We start from the raw sequence: 17173 nt of genomic DNA on the forward strand, positions 1-17173 counted from the left end.
GGACCAGTGCAGAGCTATGCATGAGATTTATTAAATTTGTACTCCTATCAATTTGACCCTTATTGGAGCGTCACAGGAAAATGCCACAACGAAGGTAGCGCGGCACGTGATGAGTCATGACTCATGAGTGAGAGGTGTAAAAATTGTGCCAAGAAGAATAAGGACTAAAGAAATAGCACAAATATTTTGTGATCGTGAATGAGAGAATCAAGTCAATCAACACAAACTTGTGCCTCATGGGGATATTCATTAAATAATGTTTGGCCCATATTTTCATCTCGATACTTCCAATTAGTTTCACCACAATAAAACCCCTTGTCGTGGTGCTCGTGGTGGCTGCCATTTCATGTTGTAAACTGCTTCAGTGGATCAACTGGACCAAAGGGCCTAAACTAGGTTGAACCCATCAACCCAACACCGATAGCCTACCAAAGGGCTGGGCCTGAGTTAGACCTTGATTCTTGGGATATTATCATCTCTTAAATAACAGTAGCTATGAATGATCATGGGCCGGTTAGGGCTGTTCATGGGTCGGGTTGAGTCGGTTTATTGACGTTTTTTCAACTGACCCGATTTGGTCGGTTTACCTAGAAATGAAATCGAAACCGACCCAATACTAAGTAAAACCGACCTAGTCGGTTTGGGTCGGTTTTGTGAATGATTCTCCCGGTGTGAACGATAAAGATTCAAGTCTAAGAAGCGAAGGTTGGATGCCTGGAAATTAAAAATAATTTGATGGATTAAAGCTGAAATTTTATATATAATATGTATATTTCCGAAATAAAGCTGATATTTCCACCAATATATATATTAAAACTGAAATATATCAAATATATATAATATATCTAAGTCGGTTCGGTTTTGGTTTACACACACAAAAACCGAAACCGAACCGAACCATCGGTTTATGTTTTTTGTAACCCAAAACCGACCGGTGCTAAAGAAAAGCTGGCCAACTCAGGTTGGATCGGACCGGGTTGGTCAGTTTAGTCGGTTTGGGTCTTGTTATGAATAGCCCTAGGGCCGACCTTTTTTTTGAAAAAAAAAATAAATATTTTTGAAAAATTATGAAAAACCTGGTTTTTCGAGTTTATGGCTTTTATGCATAAAATATTAAATATATATAGCATCTTATATTATATGGCATATATTATGTGTATAAAATTAAGCAAAGTAGCTCATGTCAGCATGTCTCTCCTTTCTTTTTCTTACCGAGTTGTCTCATATAGCCACATGGGCACCCTCTTCTTCCCTTATTTCTCATTCTTCCCAATACCATTTTGAAGTCTCCATTAAACTTTGCAAAATGAAATATTTTCCAATATCAAAATCCTTCCCTTTTGTTTTGTATCAGCCCCTTTCCTTCCTTTTCTATTGATCCTCCTCTTCTTCCTTCTCTTAATCCCTTGTTTTGCTCAAAGCATCAATTGGTCCCCCTCTTTGGTCTAATCTCCCACCCTGCCACCCATCGACAGAAGCAAAGTGGCAATTGAAGGATAAATTGCAATCATCAATAATATGCAAACAATAAGCTAGTGACAATGATTAGGGTTTGTCCCTTTCTTATAAAAAATTGGTGTCTAAAATTGTTTCTAGTTCTCTTTGATTGTTGGCAAAAGGTATTATCATTCTAATAATCTTTGTATTTGATTATTTGTGTCCTTTTTTAAAAGTTTTTTTTAGTTATGCATTTATTTTGTAATATATAGTGTTTGTGCACATTATTTTAGTATGCATTCATCATCTAATTGGTTTTCTATATTATATTCTTTGTGTTTGGAGCGAGAAAGCTATGGGAAAGACCAATCTTTGATTAACCTTGGTATTTGAGGGCAATCTTGTTGATTTCACAATCCACAATATGATGATTTCAATTAGGGGGCATTCTTTTTTTGGATTCTTAGATGGGTAAAGTTGGTCAATGGGATTTTGATTTCCATTGACCAAAAAATCCATATTCTTTTTTCACATTAATGTGGGGATCAGAAAAGGACAAATAATTTTTCCACTTGGGGGAACAGTTGACAACACTTGAACAGGACAAAAATGCACATTTTAGTATTAGATTTTTATGGCTAAGATGACCATTACCTTATTTACATGAAAAATAAAAGAACATGGGTAAATGCACTTACCCGGATAAGTCTTTTATGGGAAACACTTATTTAGGTAAATGCATTTACCTGGATTAGTAACTTACTAAAAAGCGAACAGAGCCTTAATGCTATGCAATATTTGAGACCTTAGATAACCTCCACCATTCAAGCAATATAAATCAATTTTACAAAGACATAAACATCGTTCATGCATAAAATAAATGCATTTGGGGGCAAAAGAAGTGTCATTCACATCATTAATGCATGATAACAATGAAGAACATTTTCATGTTTCAGAAAGATTAGAAAAAAGGGAGAGATTCCATGGCCACATTGTATCTAGAGTGCTCGTAAAAGCTAATCCTCCCTTGATAACTTACCTTGTTTTCTTAGGAAACACCGTGAGATTGAATGCACTAGTTCTTGATCAATTTCTTTTTCTTCATCCTCATATTGTTATTCTTAGTTGAAAGTTTCGGTTTCAAAGCTAAAATTCATATATGAATCAACGCCATTTACACTGGATGTCGTTAATGCTTTGTTATGGGGTTGGAACGACAATATGAAGGTAAAAGCAATCATGAGTTGTTCATTCGCCTCTACATGGGTGAATTTGTGAATGACCCATTTTTGTGACACCCGATTCCTCCTCTTCATCCTTTGATGAAATCTTGACTTCAGCCTCATTGGTCTCCTCGACCTTGGCCCCCCTGGCCTCGACCGTTCCCACACAACCTAGTTCCTTGTTGACCTTGGCCACATTAGCGTTGGTCTCTAGGACCCTAACCTTAGTGACCTATTGTTGAGGTCACGACTCATCCCCTCCCAAGTGAAACATCTAGAAGCCAAAGAAAAGGATGAAGTAGAAGACATCTTACAAAAGTAAAAAAGAGTACAAAACACCTGAAGCACCAAGCAATGATGAAGTCTAATCGAGCACCAGCTGAACTCTAAAAGCACGCTATTGCTTAAAATGATAAAGTAAATGGCTCACCCCCTCCTCTTTATATAGAGGCAACCAATGGTCTAGGTCAAACCTAATGGACAGTCCAAATGCATCACTGCACTCCGCATGGACATAAGCTCGATAAGAAGAAATGGTGATTTTTGGACTATACAATCAACAATAAAATACCCAGAACCAATACAACGGTTCTTTGACCCGATTCAACCATGCTTCAACCGATAAAAAAAAAACTACCAAATTCCACTCCAAGCATTATATGAGCCATTCCACTCCACCGTAGCCGAGCACCTCACTCCTCAACTTCAGAACTGGGGAACTAGCATTCGAGCAGTATTTCTAGCCAATCGAAGCTACCACATGGATGCCTTCATGGTTGATGTTCTCGGACCATGTTAACACATTGTCCATCGAGAAGCGTGGATAATCACATAGTTGAAGATCTTGAAGAGAAGTGGAATCTCTCACGGATAAGGATAAGCACCACCTCCCAATGATAAGCGCCCTCGACAAGGAAGTCGAAGCCTTCAGAAGACCTCGATGGGTGGCCTCGTCATACTCATGGTTTTCAAAACCAGACCGGACCAGAAAAACCGGGATGACCGGTTCTGTTTTCCCCAAAAATCGGATTTCCTCCCAAATACGTTGATTTTGGTCAGCGAACCACTAAACCGGGCGGTTAACCATTTGAACCGTTCGAACGGTTCTGACCATTTTTATTTTTTTGAACTTTTTTGTCATAACAGGTCGAGCGTTTGGTTCAAATGGTCGGACCATTTGGCTCTGTAACCGGACCCCTAACCGGTTCGATCACCGGGTCAATTTTAAAAACCATGCTCATACTCCCTCAACTTGACCAATTTGTCCTCAATAGCTCGGCATGACCGACTTCGTCACCTTGTTACTGATTTGAGCGTCATAATGCCTTTCCCGGGGACCTCATCCTTGGGCCTCTGCTTTCTCCTGCTTACAAATCCACTTGGTGCATGATTTCACACTTTTACCCCAATTTCGTCCAAGTTAGTAGCACTATTTGCCACGTATTTGGATCACTTCGGGTCGAACAACATCAATTTATGCATGATAATGTTTATTTATTTATTTTTAATTTTTAATATATTTACAATTTTTTTACTAAATAGTGAATACACGACCAATCCAGTTCGGGTGGGCAATCTGGTCCAAGATTTTATTTTTAAGGATAAATTGTAGATAACTATTCTAGGTATAGTCTCACCGTAGGACTTGAATTTTCAAATGTATTGCTTTAATACCTGAAATAAAATTAGAGAATATACGTTTAAATCCAAATATGTTCATCTAATGTTATGGTGATAGGTAAAATTATATAAACACCCATGTTCTAGTTGTATTGTTTCACTATTGCAGAAATATACATTTAAAATAAAGTGGCACATTGGACTTTTTCTTACGGTAAGGGAAAATTCATGATTAATACCATGTATTTTGGGCCTAGTGCCACTTTGGTCTCCAAACTTTAAAACATGACAATTCAGTTCCAGTATCTATCATTAACCAATCTGTTAACAAGCCATTAAGTAATATTTGAAAAGACACAAATACCCTTTGAGTGCCATCTAATTTTCTCTATTAACCATCCACATATTAAAAAAATGAACAGTCTCAAATCCTTGCATCTTCTATTCAAGAAAGTAGGGGTTAGGTCATAGTAGACATTCTGATGACCCCAACTTTATTGAACAGAAGAGGCAAGGATTTGAGATTATTCATTTTTTATTAATGTTTGGGTGATTGATAAAGAGAATTACATAACACTCGAAGAATATTTGTATCTTTTCAAATGACACTTAACGATTGATTAACAGGTTGGGTTAATTAATGGTAGGTACTAGATTGATACGTTTTAAAAATTCAGATATGAATTATAGTGAATTATAGCGTTTCAAAATTCGGGGACCAAAATAGCACCAAACCCAAAGTACAGGTTATTAATCTGAAATTTTCCCTTTTTTTAAGGGTAAATTACAAAGACCCCCCTTATACTATGGGGTCTGTGACAAAGACCCCCTATACTTTGTTTTGCGACAAAACCCCCCTTACTATGACCGTGAGACAAAGACCCACCTTAACTATTAAGTCAATGACATAATATATTAAATTACCAAAATACCCCACTAAACCTTTTCTATTTTCTTCTTTTTGCCCTTTTTTTCTCTTAAAATCTTTTTAACCTATTGTTTTCCTTTCTTCTCTTCATTTCCCTTTCTTCTCATTAGTCCAGACGAGAAGAAACAAAAAAAAAAAAAAAGAAAATGTATTTAGACTACGAATGATGAAGAATTGATGAGATAATTGAAAGAAACGTCAAAGGGAAAGAAACGCATCGATCCGAACTCCAAAGATTCAAAACAACGTTGACACCATCGGCCGGTATACTTTGATCGGCAGTCGACGCATCTTGTGTTTTTCCACGCTGTTTAGTTTCAAAGCAAGAAATGATGGGAAGAAAGCTAGGGCCAGGCCAACAACATGCATGACTCCAAGGACTCCCCCTCCGCAATGCAGAGTTGCTTCCACCTGCTGCACTGACAACTGCCCCCCACCCACTGAACTGTTCGCCACAGTCAACTTCTGTTCTGTTTGTCTTACTCTTAAACTACTTGTAATTGCATCATACAACAATGATTTTTGTCAAAATAATGTAAAGGAGCAATAGTTCAGTGGGTGCTACTGTATTGGCTCAAGTTCATGGCTGAACCATCGAAGCAAATTTCGCTAACTCTGTTGTAAGAATGGCCTGCCGGCATCTCCTCCTACGCCTAGGAAATCTCTCGTAAGACTGTGTTCCACTTCATTTGCTGTCGGGAGGAACTTTTGTGGAACTGGAACTGATTGGCCTTGTTTTCCACCCTGCGGGATCATTAGACGGTCGAGATTGTTTACTGTGCTTAAATTCAACCCACCCATCATTCCATCACCAACCCCGGTGGTGGTGGTTGCCGTGGATATCGATTCATCAGCTCGTTTATGTTATCTGGTTGCTTTGTAGCTTGCCTCGTTAACTGGTGGAACTCGTTTCTGTTCCGGGCGTGAGGATTGAAGCTTGTTATATCTGAGGAAGACGAACTCACCACTCCGAAGCTACCGAGAAATGAGGGGTTGCTCCTAGTCGATCCCATTTGAGCTGCCTTCTGTAAAAGTACAGTCGCTGACGTGTGGGCTGAGTTTGCTTGCTGGTTTTAGTGGTTGTTGGAATACAAAGGCGCTAAGCTTTCTATCAACTGACCTTTGTTTTCATTCTCCTCTTTTAATCCACATGGGGATGTTGATAAAGACAGATTCCCACCCGTTGACGCCAATGCGGATGAACGCATCCTCCCTAATCGACCAAGAAGAGGAGGATTAAATGGGTTCAATCCCGATGTTGTAGAATTTTCAATTCTCATCTTCAAGGGTAGTATGTAGTATGGGAATTAAAAAATATTATAACGGCTATTTTGGACGAAAGACTAACAGAAAAGATATTTGTCTCACGGTCATAGGAGACTTTATCTCAAAACAAAGTATAGGGGGTCTTTGTCACAGATTCCATAGTACAAGAAGGTCTTTGTAATTTAACTCAGCGCGTTATCTCTCGGCTCGGCCCATTTCGATCTCGTTCTCTACACTCACTTTCACCACGTGTCCACAGCGTTCACGGGTGGTTTACAGTCTACTAGCCTTAGGGCTGTTCATGGATCGGGTTGGGTCGGTTTACTGTGATTTTTCCAACCGACCCGACCTGATTGGATTACCTGACATAGAAACCGAAACCGACCTAGTCGGTTTGAGTCAGGTTGGGTCGGTTTCAGTTCTAAGTTCATCCCTGTGATAAAATCTTGCTAATTTTAAAAACAGTCATAAATTGAACATCATTTCAGCCATCTCCTATGATAAAATTTAAATGAAAAATTAATCATAAAAGTTGTTCATTAATCACTATTCACTAATCTAAAGTTTCTTGCAACCATTCAAAAACTAGGTGGCCTAATGGGCTTTGGAAATTCATGTTTGAACTAGGAACTAAGTCGGTTCGGTTCAAATCGATTTCGGTTTTCTTGTGTGAAAACCGAAACTGACCCAAATCATCGGTTTAAGAATTTGCACAACCCAAAACCGACCCGATGAAAACCCGACCGAGTCGGGTTGGGCCTTCTTATGACGAATGTTTCAAGCTAATCTCCTCGAATGATTTTTATCAAACTTTACCAGAAAAGAAATTGAAGGAAAGAGGAAAGACCATGACTCAATTCATCATCTTATCTCCTCTTCATCTCTTCAGTGCCACTCCTCATCATCCCTGTTCAGAGTCGGAGAAGTAATGCAATCATCCACTCTCTTATTGAACTCCAACCTGAATTTCCCGCCAAAGTTGCCCCGTCTCGTGCCATCTAATCAAGTCATTCTCGGTGGCTCTCTTCATCGTCCTCGAATGTCGTCTTTTGCCAGTTTCAGGGCCAAATCAGAGATGGGTGGCCCTCAGAGCAGCGGAGAATCTGGTGGAGATGGTCTTCGGACTCTGATAGATTATGTTGGAAAGGGAGGGGCTGACGTCGGAGATGACCTTGTGGTGCTGTTCTCTCATCTACAGTACGCCAGCAAGAAAATAGCTGCTCTTGTGGCTTCTCCCGTCAATTCGGTGCTCGGGAAAAAGATGGGTCTCGCTGGTGGCAGCTTATCATCCGTCGCCGGCAGGGATGCTCCGAAGCCGTTGGATATCGTTTCGGTACTCTTACTTCCCACTCTTCGATTGAATTTTTGGAGGTATATTAATTGTTTTAGGAGTGTTTAACTCTTTAATTTCTTGTTCTTGTTTTCTTCCTCGGTCGAGGTCTTTAATTGTTTTTTGTGCGCCTTAATTGCGCATAAAGATTCGTGTTTCCTTTTGGAAAGAAAACTTGCAAATATGTGCTCGTATCTAGTCGACATTCTAGTAGAGGTTCCTTCTTAATATCAGAAATTGTTCTTCTAGTTGAGGATCTGGCCCATTCATAATGATTAAACCAACAAATGCACCCATGAACTGGACTTTGCCATGTCACTTTTTAATTCTATTCGACAATTAATCAGCGTCTGGGCTCACATACGATGGATCCAACCCTGCAGTTTAATGCTTGCCTAATCAAGAGTTATTCTGTGTATGAACTTGTTCATATAAGACAAGATTGATAGACGACCATTCATGACAATTCAGTCACATGCTTGTTGGATCATGGGATGTTTTTCGGTAGATCATCCAATATAAAGTTTGTTTATTGGATGTTGGAATGTTTTCATTGAGGTATAAGTAGTGGTTTTTGGAGGATGACCAGAGTTCTTGTGTTCCAAAAAATTGAGAACCTCAAATGAGCTCCCCTCTGTTAGCTGTAAATATATAAGAAGCCTATAAAAGGAAAGATATGTGTCTTATATGCAAATCCTCCTTTTTTATTGTAGAACGAAATCATCTTGTCATCACTCCGAAATTCTGGTAAAGTTGCAGTAATGGCTTCAGAGGAAGATGATCTTCCAGTTTGGATAACTGATGATGGTCCATTTGTTGTGGTCACTGATCCTCTGGATGGTTCTCGCAATATTGATGCTTCAATTCCCACTGGAACAATGTTTGGGATTTATAACCGCCTCATGGAATTAGATCATCTACCAATAAAAGAAAAGGCACTGTTGAATTCACTTCAGAGTGGGAGCAGGCTTGTGGCAGCTGGTTATGTTCTTTATTCATCTGCTACCATATTCTGTGTTAGCTTTGGTTCAGGAACACATGCATTCACGCTGGATCATTCAACTGGAGACTTTGTTCTTACACACCAAAGCATAAAAGTTCCTCCTCGGGGTAATATTTCATATTGTACTTTGGCCTACCATTAAGTTAAAAAGATCATGGTGATTGCATGACAATGCACATGACCATAACTATTCTGGCATTCTTTTCTGGATTATTGAGTTTTTTCCCTGCCCAAAAAATATAGTTTTTTCATCTTGTTTTGTAAATGGTTATAAACTTATAATTGCCCATTTGTGTCAGATTATTGTTGCATGATCTTGTTGGCTCCATTGATTGGTAGGTTTCACCCTCCAATATGAAGTAGATGTTTACAGTTCAGAAGAGAGTAATTTAGGATATTTGATAACTTGAAGGAATTCTATAGGCATTGCAATGTTGGTCAGGCTCAAACCATTCCCAATGGACCCACTCAATTTCCAGTTGCATTTAAGTTGCGTTTAGCAGTGTTCTTTCTGCAATTCAATTTGGCTTCTGTTGGAAATCACATCTCATTTCTGAATTCTGGTAAGAGTTGGATTGAGGACTTTGAGGGATAGATCCAACCAAAACCTGACCTTGCTTGTTGATGTTAAATAACCATGCAGTATCTAGACTGGAGTTGGAACAGTTTAATTTTCTGATCAATTATCTGGTTCACATCTTGACACTACATTAAATTTTTGTATTCATATTTTGTATCATAAGGTTGCAACAGACTGGCTTGATTTGAATCAGATCGAAACTGACTCAGTTTAGGCATCTAAGTTGTGTCTCTTAGGTCAATGTTGGAGTTTGGTTGTGCTATATTTGTGTTTAGTGCTTCTTTTTGGGCTTGGGTAATTGGGAAGTTTCAACTAAGTAGATAATTGATGGCAACTGGTATCAATGCTTATGATTAATTGGTTATCCATTTATGTCAGGGCAAATCTATTCCGTAAATGATGCACGGTATTTTGACTGGCCCGAAGGTTTAAGGCAATATATTGACACAATCAGACAAGGAAAGGGTAAGTACCCAAAGAAATACTCAGCTCGTTATATCTGTTCTCTGGTTGCTGATCTCCATCGGACCCTTATGTATGGTGGGGTGGCAATGAATCCAAGGGACCATCTTCGTCTAGTATATGAAGCAAACCCTCTAAGTTTTCTTGTGGAACAAGCTGGTGGTAGGGGTTCTGATGGTAAAAATAGAATTCTTTCAATTCAACCAGTTGAGCTGCACCAGAGGCTTCCTCTCTTCCTAGGTAGCCTGGAGGATATGGAAGAATTAGAAAGTTATGGAGATGTTCAACAGAAGATAAATCCGGGATATGAAGTCTGATGCTGTGCTGATCTCTAGTGATTGCTATCACTCTCCAAATATATGTAGTTTCCTTATCATGGAGAATCAAGGGGTCACCTGATATCTCTATTTGTTTCTTAACCTTTCCAGTTAACACTAGTGATCTGACCCCCCTCCCTCCGTTTGTTGTAATTGAAGGCTTTTGTGTATGAAAAGAACTTAAAAAGCCTATAAAATCTTCTCTTTCCCCAATATTTTGTGTTTTACAGTCTGAATGTAGGAACAATTATTCCATTCTGTCTTCATCATTCAAAGCCTTATCCCAACTATATGGGGTGTTGGCTACATGAACCCTGTTTTCACCATTCCATTCTATTTAATGCTATATCTATTGTTAAATTATGGTCACTTAAATCCATTTTGCATTGTTCCCTAATTTCTATATGACATAAATGTTCTGTACTGATGGTGTAGCAAAAGAACCCCTTGGTGATTTGTATTAAAGAATGATTTCCATTTGCATTCCTATCGTTTTCTTAGATATTTTGGTGGTGGGAATTGACATGCAGTGATCAAGACATGGTGGATCAATGTTGAAGAAAGCACCACAGAAATTTCGGTTTAGCTGGTGGTTACAGGAGGTCATAAACTTTTGCTGGCATAGGCATTTAAATTTGGTAAAAATAACATAAGTTATGGGGAAGTGGTACTAACCCTCACTAAATAAAATAAAAAAATGGCTTCAATCAGATAAATGTGATTTAAAAACAACAGTAGGCCCCATTAAATTAAAAAAATAAAGTCATGGGCCTAACAATTAATATCGATGGAAACCCTTTCTACACTTCATAGATTTGACATTTGCTTCTCACCTTTGGAGCACATTACAGGAAACCTCTAATACTTTCCTTGATCAAAAACCCTCTCTTAATTGATCGGGTTGTGCCTATTTCTCTTAAACTCACAATTTTTTTACTCTCATATGGGAGATGTGCTGTTCATGGCAAACTTTCCTGTCTTCTTTCTATCTAGGGCTTCATCTCTCTTCTGCAGGACCACAGTTTTGTAGGTGATGACATAAGAGACTGGCCAAGCTTGATATTCTAGTTACTTCATTGAGTTTTTCTGCGGTGACAGATAGGCAGGAGGTTGAGGTTGAGAGAGATGGATTCTACATAAGTACTTTTCTTTTGGAGTGATGTGGACTTTTACCTACAATGGGAAATTTCTTAGATGATGATTAATGATGCTTCCTTTTTTATCCATTTTCAGATCAACTACATATTATCATTTGAAGAGATCACATTGAAGTTTATTGGTGTCGAGGAACAGGTATATAATATAACCATATATTGTGCACCTTTGCTTCTTTATGTTTAAGCAATGATGTTTGCTATTATTTTGTTATAGATACACAAAAATTGATAATTTTCTTTGCTGCTAAAGGATCCTATTAGAAAGGTTATCCTTAAGTTTCAGGTAGAGCAAAATTATCTACATGTTAAACACTTTTGCTGTAAGTGTTATAGGAATGTCCAATTGGTAAATGGAACTGAAATTTTCAAGTTTTTAGTGCAATTGGAACTGAAATGGAATCTGAAGTTGTAGCAAATTTATTTGGTTTGATGTGGATGGAACCCTACAAACTCCTACTTTTCTCTTTCAAATTCAATTACAAGATGGTTTAACCTTTACCTGGTCATGGGATCATTCTAGCTTCAAACCCAGAATGACATCAATGACTTTGTGTTCTGCTGTTGGTTTTATAACCCAGACAGTATTTCATGAACTGTATGGCCTTTGTATATTAAGTTTACAAGTTTTAAGAAGTTTACTTTGTTTCCTCCGAGAATTTTTGCTTGATGAAGTGCCCTTGTAAATTTCTTACAAACTCTTAATATAACTGTGATCAGATTTGAATTATATAGACATTTGCCCTGCCTATTTACTTGCACATGGTGCTGCTGCAATTCTAAGTTGCTTCAAATTGCACCATGCAATGGTTTCTTTCCTTTTCTTATACTCCGGCTCTTTTGGTCAATAATGAAGACATTATCCTGCTGAAATTTCTAGAATCATGGAAGTATTCCTTCTTCCACAAATTCAAAGCTTTACCTCTTCCACCTAAACCTGCAGATTTAACTATGTTTATGGTGTAATACTGCAACATTTGATTTACCTCTTGATATAGAAAATATGAGTGCAATTTTAAGCAATGTGAAGAAATAAATGATATGCGCTATGTTGTGTTTTCCATAAGCATAAGCTTCATTTGCTGTATTGATCTTTTGCATAAATTCAGGGTTTGAAAAAGCAGGAGCTGCAAACTAAGAAGACTGAATTGAGGAAGAGATAAATTTATATATCTATTAATTCATAAATTGCTGTATTCACGAAAGCAATTGATAAATTTATATATTTAGTAAATCCTAATTGATATTTCTCACAACTTCCACTTGTGTTGTTAAAAATAAAGATACTATAATATAGATGGAAGGGAGATGCCAGAATACAGATAATAAACTAATGTAATGTTCTAAAAATCAATGGGAACCGCATTTCGTTCCTAATCCAGCAAGTCACCATAGAAAATTTTTATAAAAATTATAGAAAATTAGAGCAAGCCTTTAGCAATATATATTCGTCATGTTTAACAAAAATGTGTGAAAATGAGAATTATTATTACTAATGATGGAAATGACTAAAGATACAAAACAAAAAAGAAAAAGAGAATTAATACTTGCCCATGTCCCATTGGCCTGGTCAAATAGGTCAGCAGTTCAACCAACAAAGTTACCTCTAAGTCAATGGTTTGGATTAAAACATATTTATAAATATATCTAGATGATAGGTCAATCAACTTGACTATCCAATTCAACCGCAAACTAAAAACACTGATATAAACTATAATAAGCAGATTTGAAACCAGATCTTTATGTTGAAAGGCAACAAATCCACTGATACATCATGCTTTGATTATTATTATTTGAAATTACCACGTGCATACATTTGCTAGTACCAATAAGAATATTTAAACCAACATTATCATCTCAGTTCAAACTGCAGAAAGTAATGCATCATTCTTTCTTGAGCTCTTTTTTTTCAGCTGGGAGACCTGATTTTTTGGTAGTGTTACAGTCACCGTTCTCCCTCCTGTGCATTCCTCATCAACAGTGCTTGATCCTGGGCCTAGAAGCACCAAAACGATTCATCACCGATGCCACCAACTGAATAATTCGCATAGATGGGTTTGCCCTTTAATCTCCAATCCAAAAAGCTCAATGTCTTCCAGATTAACAAAAGTCAGGTTTACGCCTAGTGTGATGAAGTCCGATAGCCCCCGGCTGTTCTCCTCCACCGATCGTTGAGCCAATAGTGTTGCCAACTCCGATGGGTTGGCATCTGCAACAGAGAAGTCTGCTTTCACTATGCTCAACATCTGGCTGTTGCTCAAAATCCAATCTTCTTTGTCATGGTAACCTTTTCGACAGACGGTTACCATCCTTGGCTCTGGATTTTCTCTAACCCTTGCCAAACATTGCCAGATTACAGCGCAGAGAGATTCAAATGGAGGGGTTTTGCTAGTTTGATTTTGGTTTGGTATCTTTGAGCACAGGTGGGTCAATTGGGTAGAACTGACCTGGAAAGAGAATGTTTCCATTTGGCAGTTATTAGCAGTTAGCCAATAGTCTCCAACTGGTTCTATCTGTTTTATGGAGAGGGGTTCGGAGACAGCAGTGGAAGGGGCTTTTTGCTTCTGGGCTTTGGGATCTAGCTTTGGTATGTGCAGCAACTTGGGTGGAAGACGGTCAGCCAACATATGGGCCCAGATGTTGATGAATCTGGAAGCTGAGAATGCATCTCCGAGGACATGGGCCCAGCTGAGCCCCACACATATTCCTCCACACTTGAACCGAGTAAACTGATACAAATCATAGGCCAAATGCAAATTTAGAAAAGTTGAGTCAAAAATACATTGGAAAATTTTATTAGACGAGAAGAGGAGAATAGATGTTTATTTCTTCAATCAAGACTGGAAGTCTTTAAGAATTGGAAAATTTGATATGGTTATCTGAAATGCGAAGTCCTTTGTAGTTTGTACAAATAATGTGGTGTTCGTTTAGGTAGAATAGGTTTGCCGATGTGTTGGGTCCGGGTAGAACCGGCCCTGAACCAATAAGAAAGCACCTGAACCCAGTCCCGATACAGATCCGACTTACAAATAGGGTTGCAAATCAGCAAATGGATCGAACCGGATTGGATATATCTAAGATCTGACTCAATCGGAGAAATGGATATGCCATTTGTAGCCCTAATAAGCAATATACACAGAATTAATCGTATTGTTTTTTTTTTTTTTTTACGCCTAATTAAGTTGCATTTGGCATTACTTATTTTATAAGGACTTCTCTCCTTTTCGTGTTAAAATGCCCTTGTAGAAACTAAGTTTTTAACTTTAAAAAAGGAGATAAGTCCTTAAAATAAGGAATGCCAAATGCATCCATTGACAAATAAAAACATGGTTTTCAAAACTGGATTGGACCGGAAAAACCGGGATCCGGTCAGGTGATCAGTTATGTTTTTCACTAAAACTGGATTTTGGCAAAAAAACGTTGATTTGGTCAGTAAACCGAAGACCCAGGCAATCGAATCGTTTGAACTATTTAACAGTTTTGACTGTTTTTTATTTTTTTAAATTTTTTATTTTATTTTTGTCAGAATGGGCTGACCGTTCAACCCAGGAACCAAACTCCCGACCAGTTCGTTCTCCAAATCGGTTTTAAAAACCTTAAATAAAAGCATGCCTTAAAATAGACAATCTTATGCTTTGGAGCTTTGGATGGGCTAGCCAACTTTGTCAATTGTTAAGATAATGCATATTTACATAAAAATAGACCATTGAAAAAATGACAACCCAGACCAGGACAGACCTGATCCTATTTATGATCTGGACTCAAAATACAGAGGAGTGCAACTTGGGCAGGCTTGGGTTGAGGTCAAATGAATTTGGATTGACCCAGATCATTAGCAACCCAGAGAGAGGGAGAAAGATCAAATTGGTGTTGTTGTTGAGGGGTGTTCATGGTTAGGTTAACTGAACCATGAACTTATTTTCCATACTGAACCAGTAGTACTGGTTTTTGGAGAATGGGTAATTGAAATTGAACTGAAGCCAGATTGATCGGTTTGATTCGTTAGTTTTTCAGTTTTAAATTTTTATAATATATATTATAAATAAATATATAATAAAAATCAGAAATATATATATATATATATATATATTCATTATTGTAGAGAGAGAAAGAAATAGAGATAGAATAGCGTTGAGGGTTAATACCTTGGAGCTCACATTTTCTGTCCCACCCAATAGAGATATTTTCACGGAGTCAAAAAGGTAGCGTCATTGTGGACCCTAAAAAAATTTAAATTCTCTTAACTTGCGTGAATTCTTTCCCCCTTAACCCACCCCAAATATTTTCCAATTCCGTCCTAAAAAATTGCGAAGATGATCAATGGGAGAAGGGAGAGAAACCTAATATTTTCGAATCTCTGGAAGATGAAGCAGACCAAGACTCCATAGACGGTCCCTAAAACTGTCCCATGCCGAACTGGATTGGGTGGTTAGTCGCTCGGCCAGTCAGCTTTCTTTATAACAGTGGCCATTCCAGGCTGAGGCTGTGCTGCCCATCTGGGAATTAGACATTCGGTTACGGTGACGGTGGATCCATTGGCCTAAAATGGAGGAGAGATAAGTACGTACATTAGCCAATGAATTGAAGGGTGACCATTGGTTATTAACTCAGGGCCCGTTTGGTTTACGAGAATAGGGACCTGGAATCGTGATGGGTTATTCGAATTCCAGCTGATTGGTTGGACAGAATTGAAATTCCATTTTCATTTATAGTGGATTGGCATGACATTCTCCTATTTGAGGGAATGGCCAATGCCATTCCTTCTTCATCCCTTGGGAATGAAATCCCATTCTTGCTGATTTCAATTTCCATTCCCATTCCTGTTTGAATCTGATGGTATACAGAGTTAGGGAGTTGTGAATGTTAAATCGTGCATACCTTTCTTAGAAAATGGGGGTGCCTTTATATAGGCGTCAGTTGGTGTGAGCTTTACACACCGTGTCCAAGATCCCCGAGAAGATGTGATTTACTGGTCCAAAGTCCACGGAGGTAGTTTCGCATGCGGAATAGGCTTATGTGCCTTATCCGATTGCCTCTGGAACGATAGGTGCGGGAGCTGACTTTCGAAGGACCCGGGAGTGATAAGACGCACGCAGAGAAGGTTGGCGAGCACATCTCGTAGGTCGCCGCCTGGACTTCAGTCAAGTCGGTAAGTCCTTTGAGGGAGGTCGTTCCTCACGCCGATGTCCCTTGGACCGGTATTGACAAGGTACCACAGGTCGGCCCTAGACAAGGTGCTGCTAACTGCTCTCTTGAGGTGCCCAAGCTATGTACGAGATGCTCAGATTAGTTCCAAGGTGCACCTCCTTGACTTAGTGAGATTCGTAGTTGTTCGTGTGGCGTTGGGGTCATGTGATAATCCTATTGTGCCACGTGTCACAATGTCATTGGATGGCAAAATCACCCTTCATCATAACCAAATAGACTATGGGAATAAACCATTCCAAGATTTTGATTCCGATTGTAAAGCAAGATCTTGATTCCATTTTCTTTGTTAGGAAAATGGAAAATCAGAAGATTTGAATTTGAAAGTTAGAATGAGTAAAGAATGCCAACTCAAATTAATTGGTGAGGGCTTAAATTTGACAAGGTGCCTTACCAACCACTACCACTGTTGTTCGTTGGTATTTAGGGCATGTTGGTTTGTTTTGAATTTTGAGAATTGAAAGTGTAATAATTATATTAAAAGGTATATTGATATTGGTCAAACTTTTTTTATTTAAATTTTAAATACAAAGAATATTATTCTGAATTCTAAATTATAAATTTTGAAAAATATTAAATATCCATTTTAATCCAATGATGATTTTCGTTTGTCTTTTTTAAAAGGTATAATTAAAAAACAATGTTGTA

The 17173-nt window shown here is 38.2% G+C and overlaps 1 protein-coding gene and 1 pseudogene across 1 annotated transcript; one reads left to right on the top strand and one right to left on the bottom strand.

The window, feature by feature from the left end:
- Window positions 1-7272: 7272 nt before the first annotated feature.
- Window positions 7273-10541, top strand: LOC104595502 (Inositol monophosphatase family protein). The gene is made up of 3 exons (XM_010256254.3): window positions 7273-7807; window positions 8518-8914; window positions 9766-10541. The coding sequence occupies exons 1-3, from the start codon at window positions 7403-7405 to the stop codon at window positions 10164-10166; spliced, it is 1203 nt and encodes a 400-aa protein (XP_010254556.1). The 5' UTR covers window positions 7273-7402; the 3' UTR covers window positions 10167-10541.
- A 133-nt stretch (window positions 10542-10674) lies between these two features.
- LOC104595911 (protein ECERIFERUM 26-like) lies at window positions 10675-14142 on the bottom strand (annotated as a pseudogene).
- Window positions 14143-17173: the final 3031 nt, after the last annotated feature.

This window comes from Nelumbo nucifera, chromosome 5 (genome assembly GCF_055504915.1).
Source record: "Nelumbo nucifera cultivar China Antique chromosome 5, China Antique-T2T, whole genome shotgun sequence".
Classification (NCBI taxonomy): Eukaryota; Viridiplantae; Streptophyta; class Magnoliopsida; order Proteales; family Nelumbonaceae; genus Nelumbo; species Nelumbo nucifera.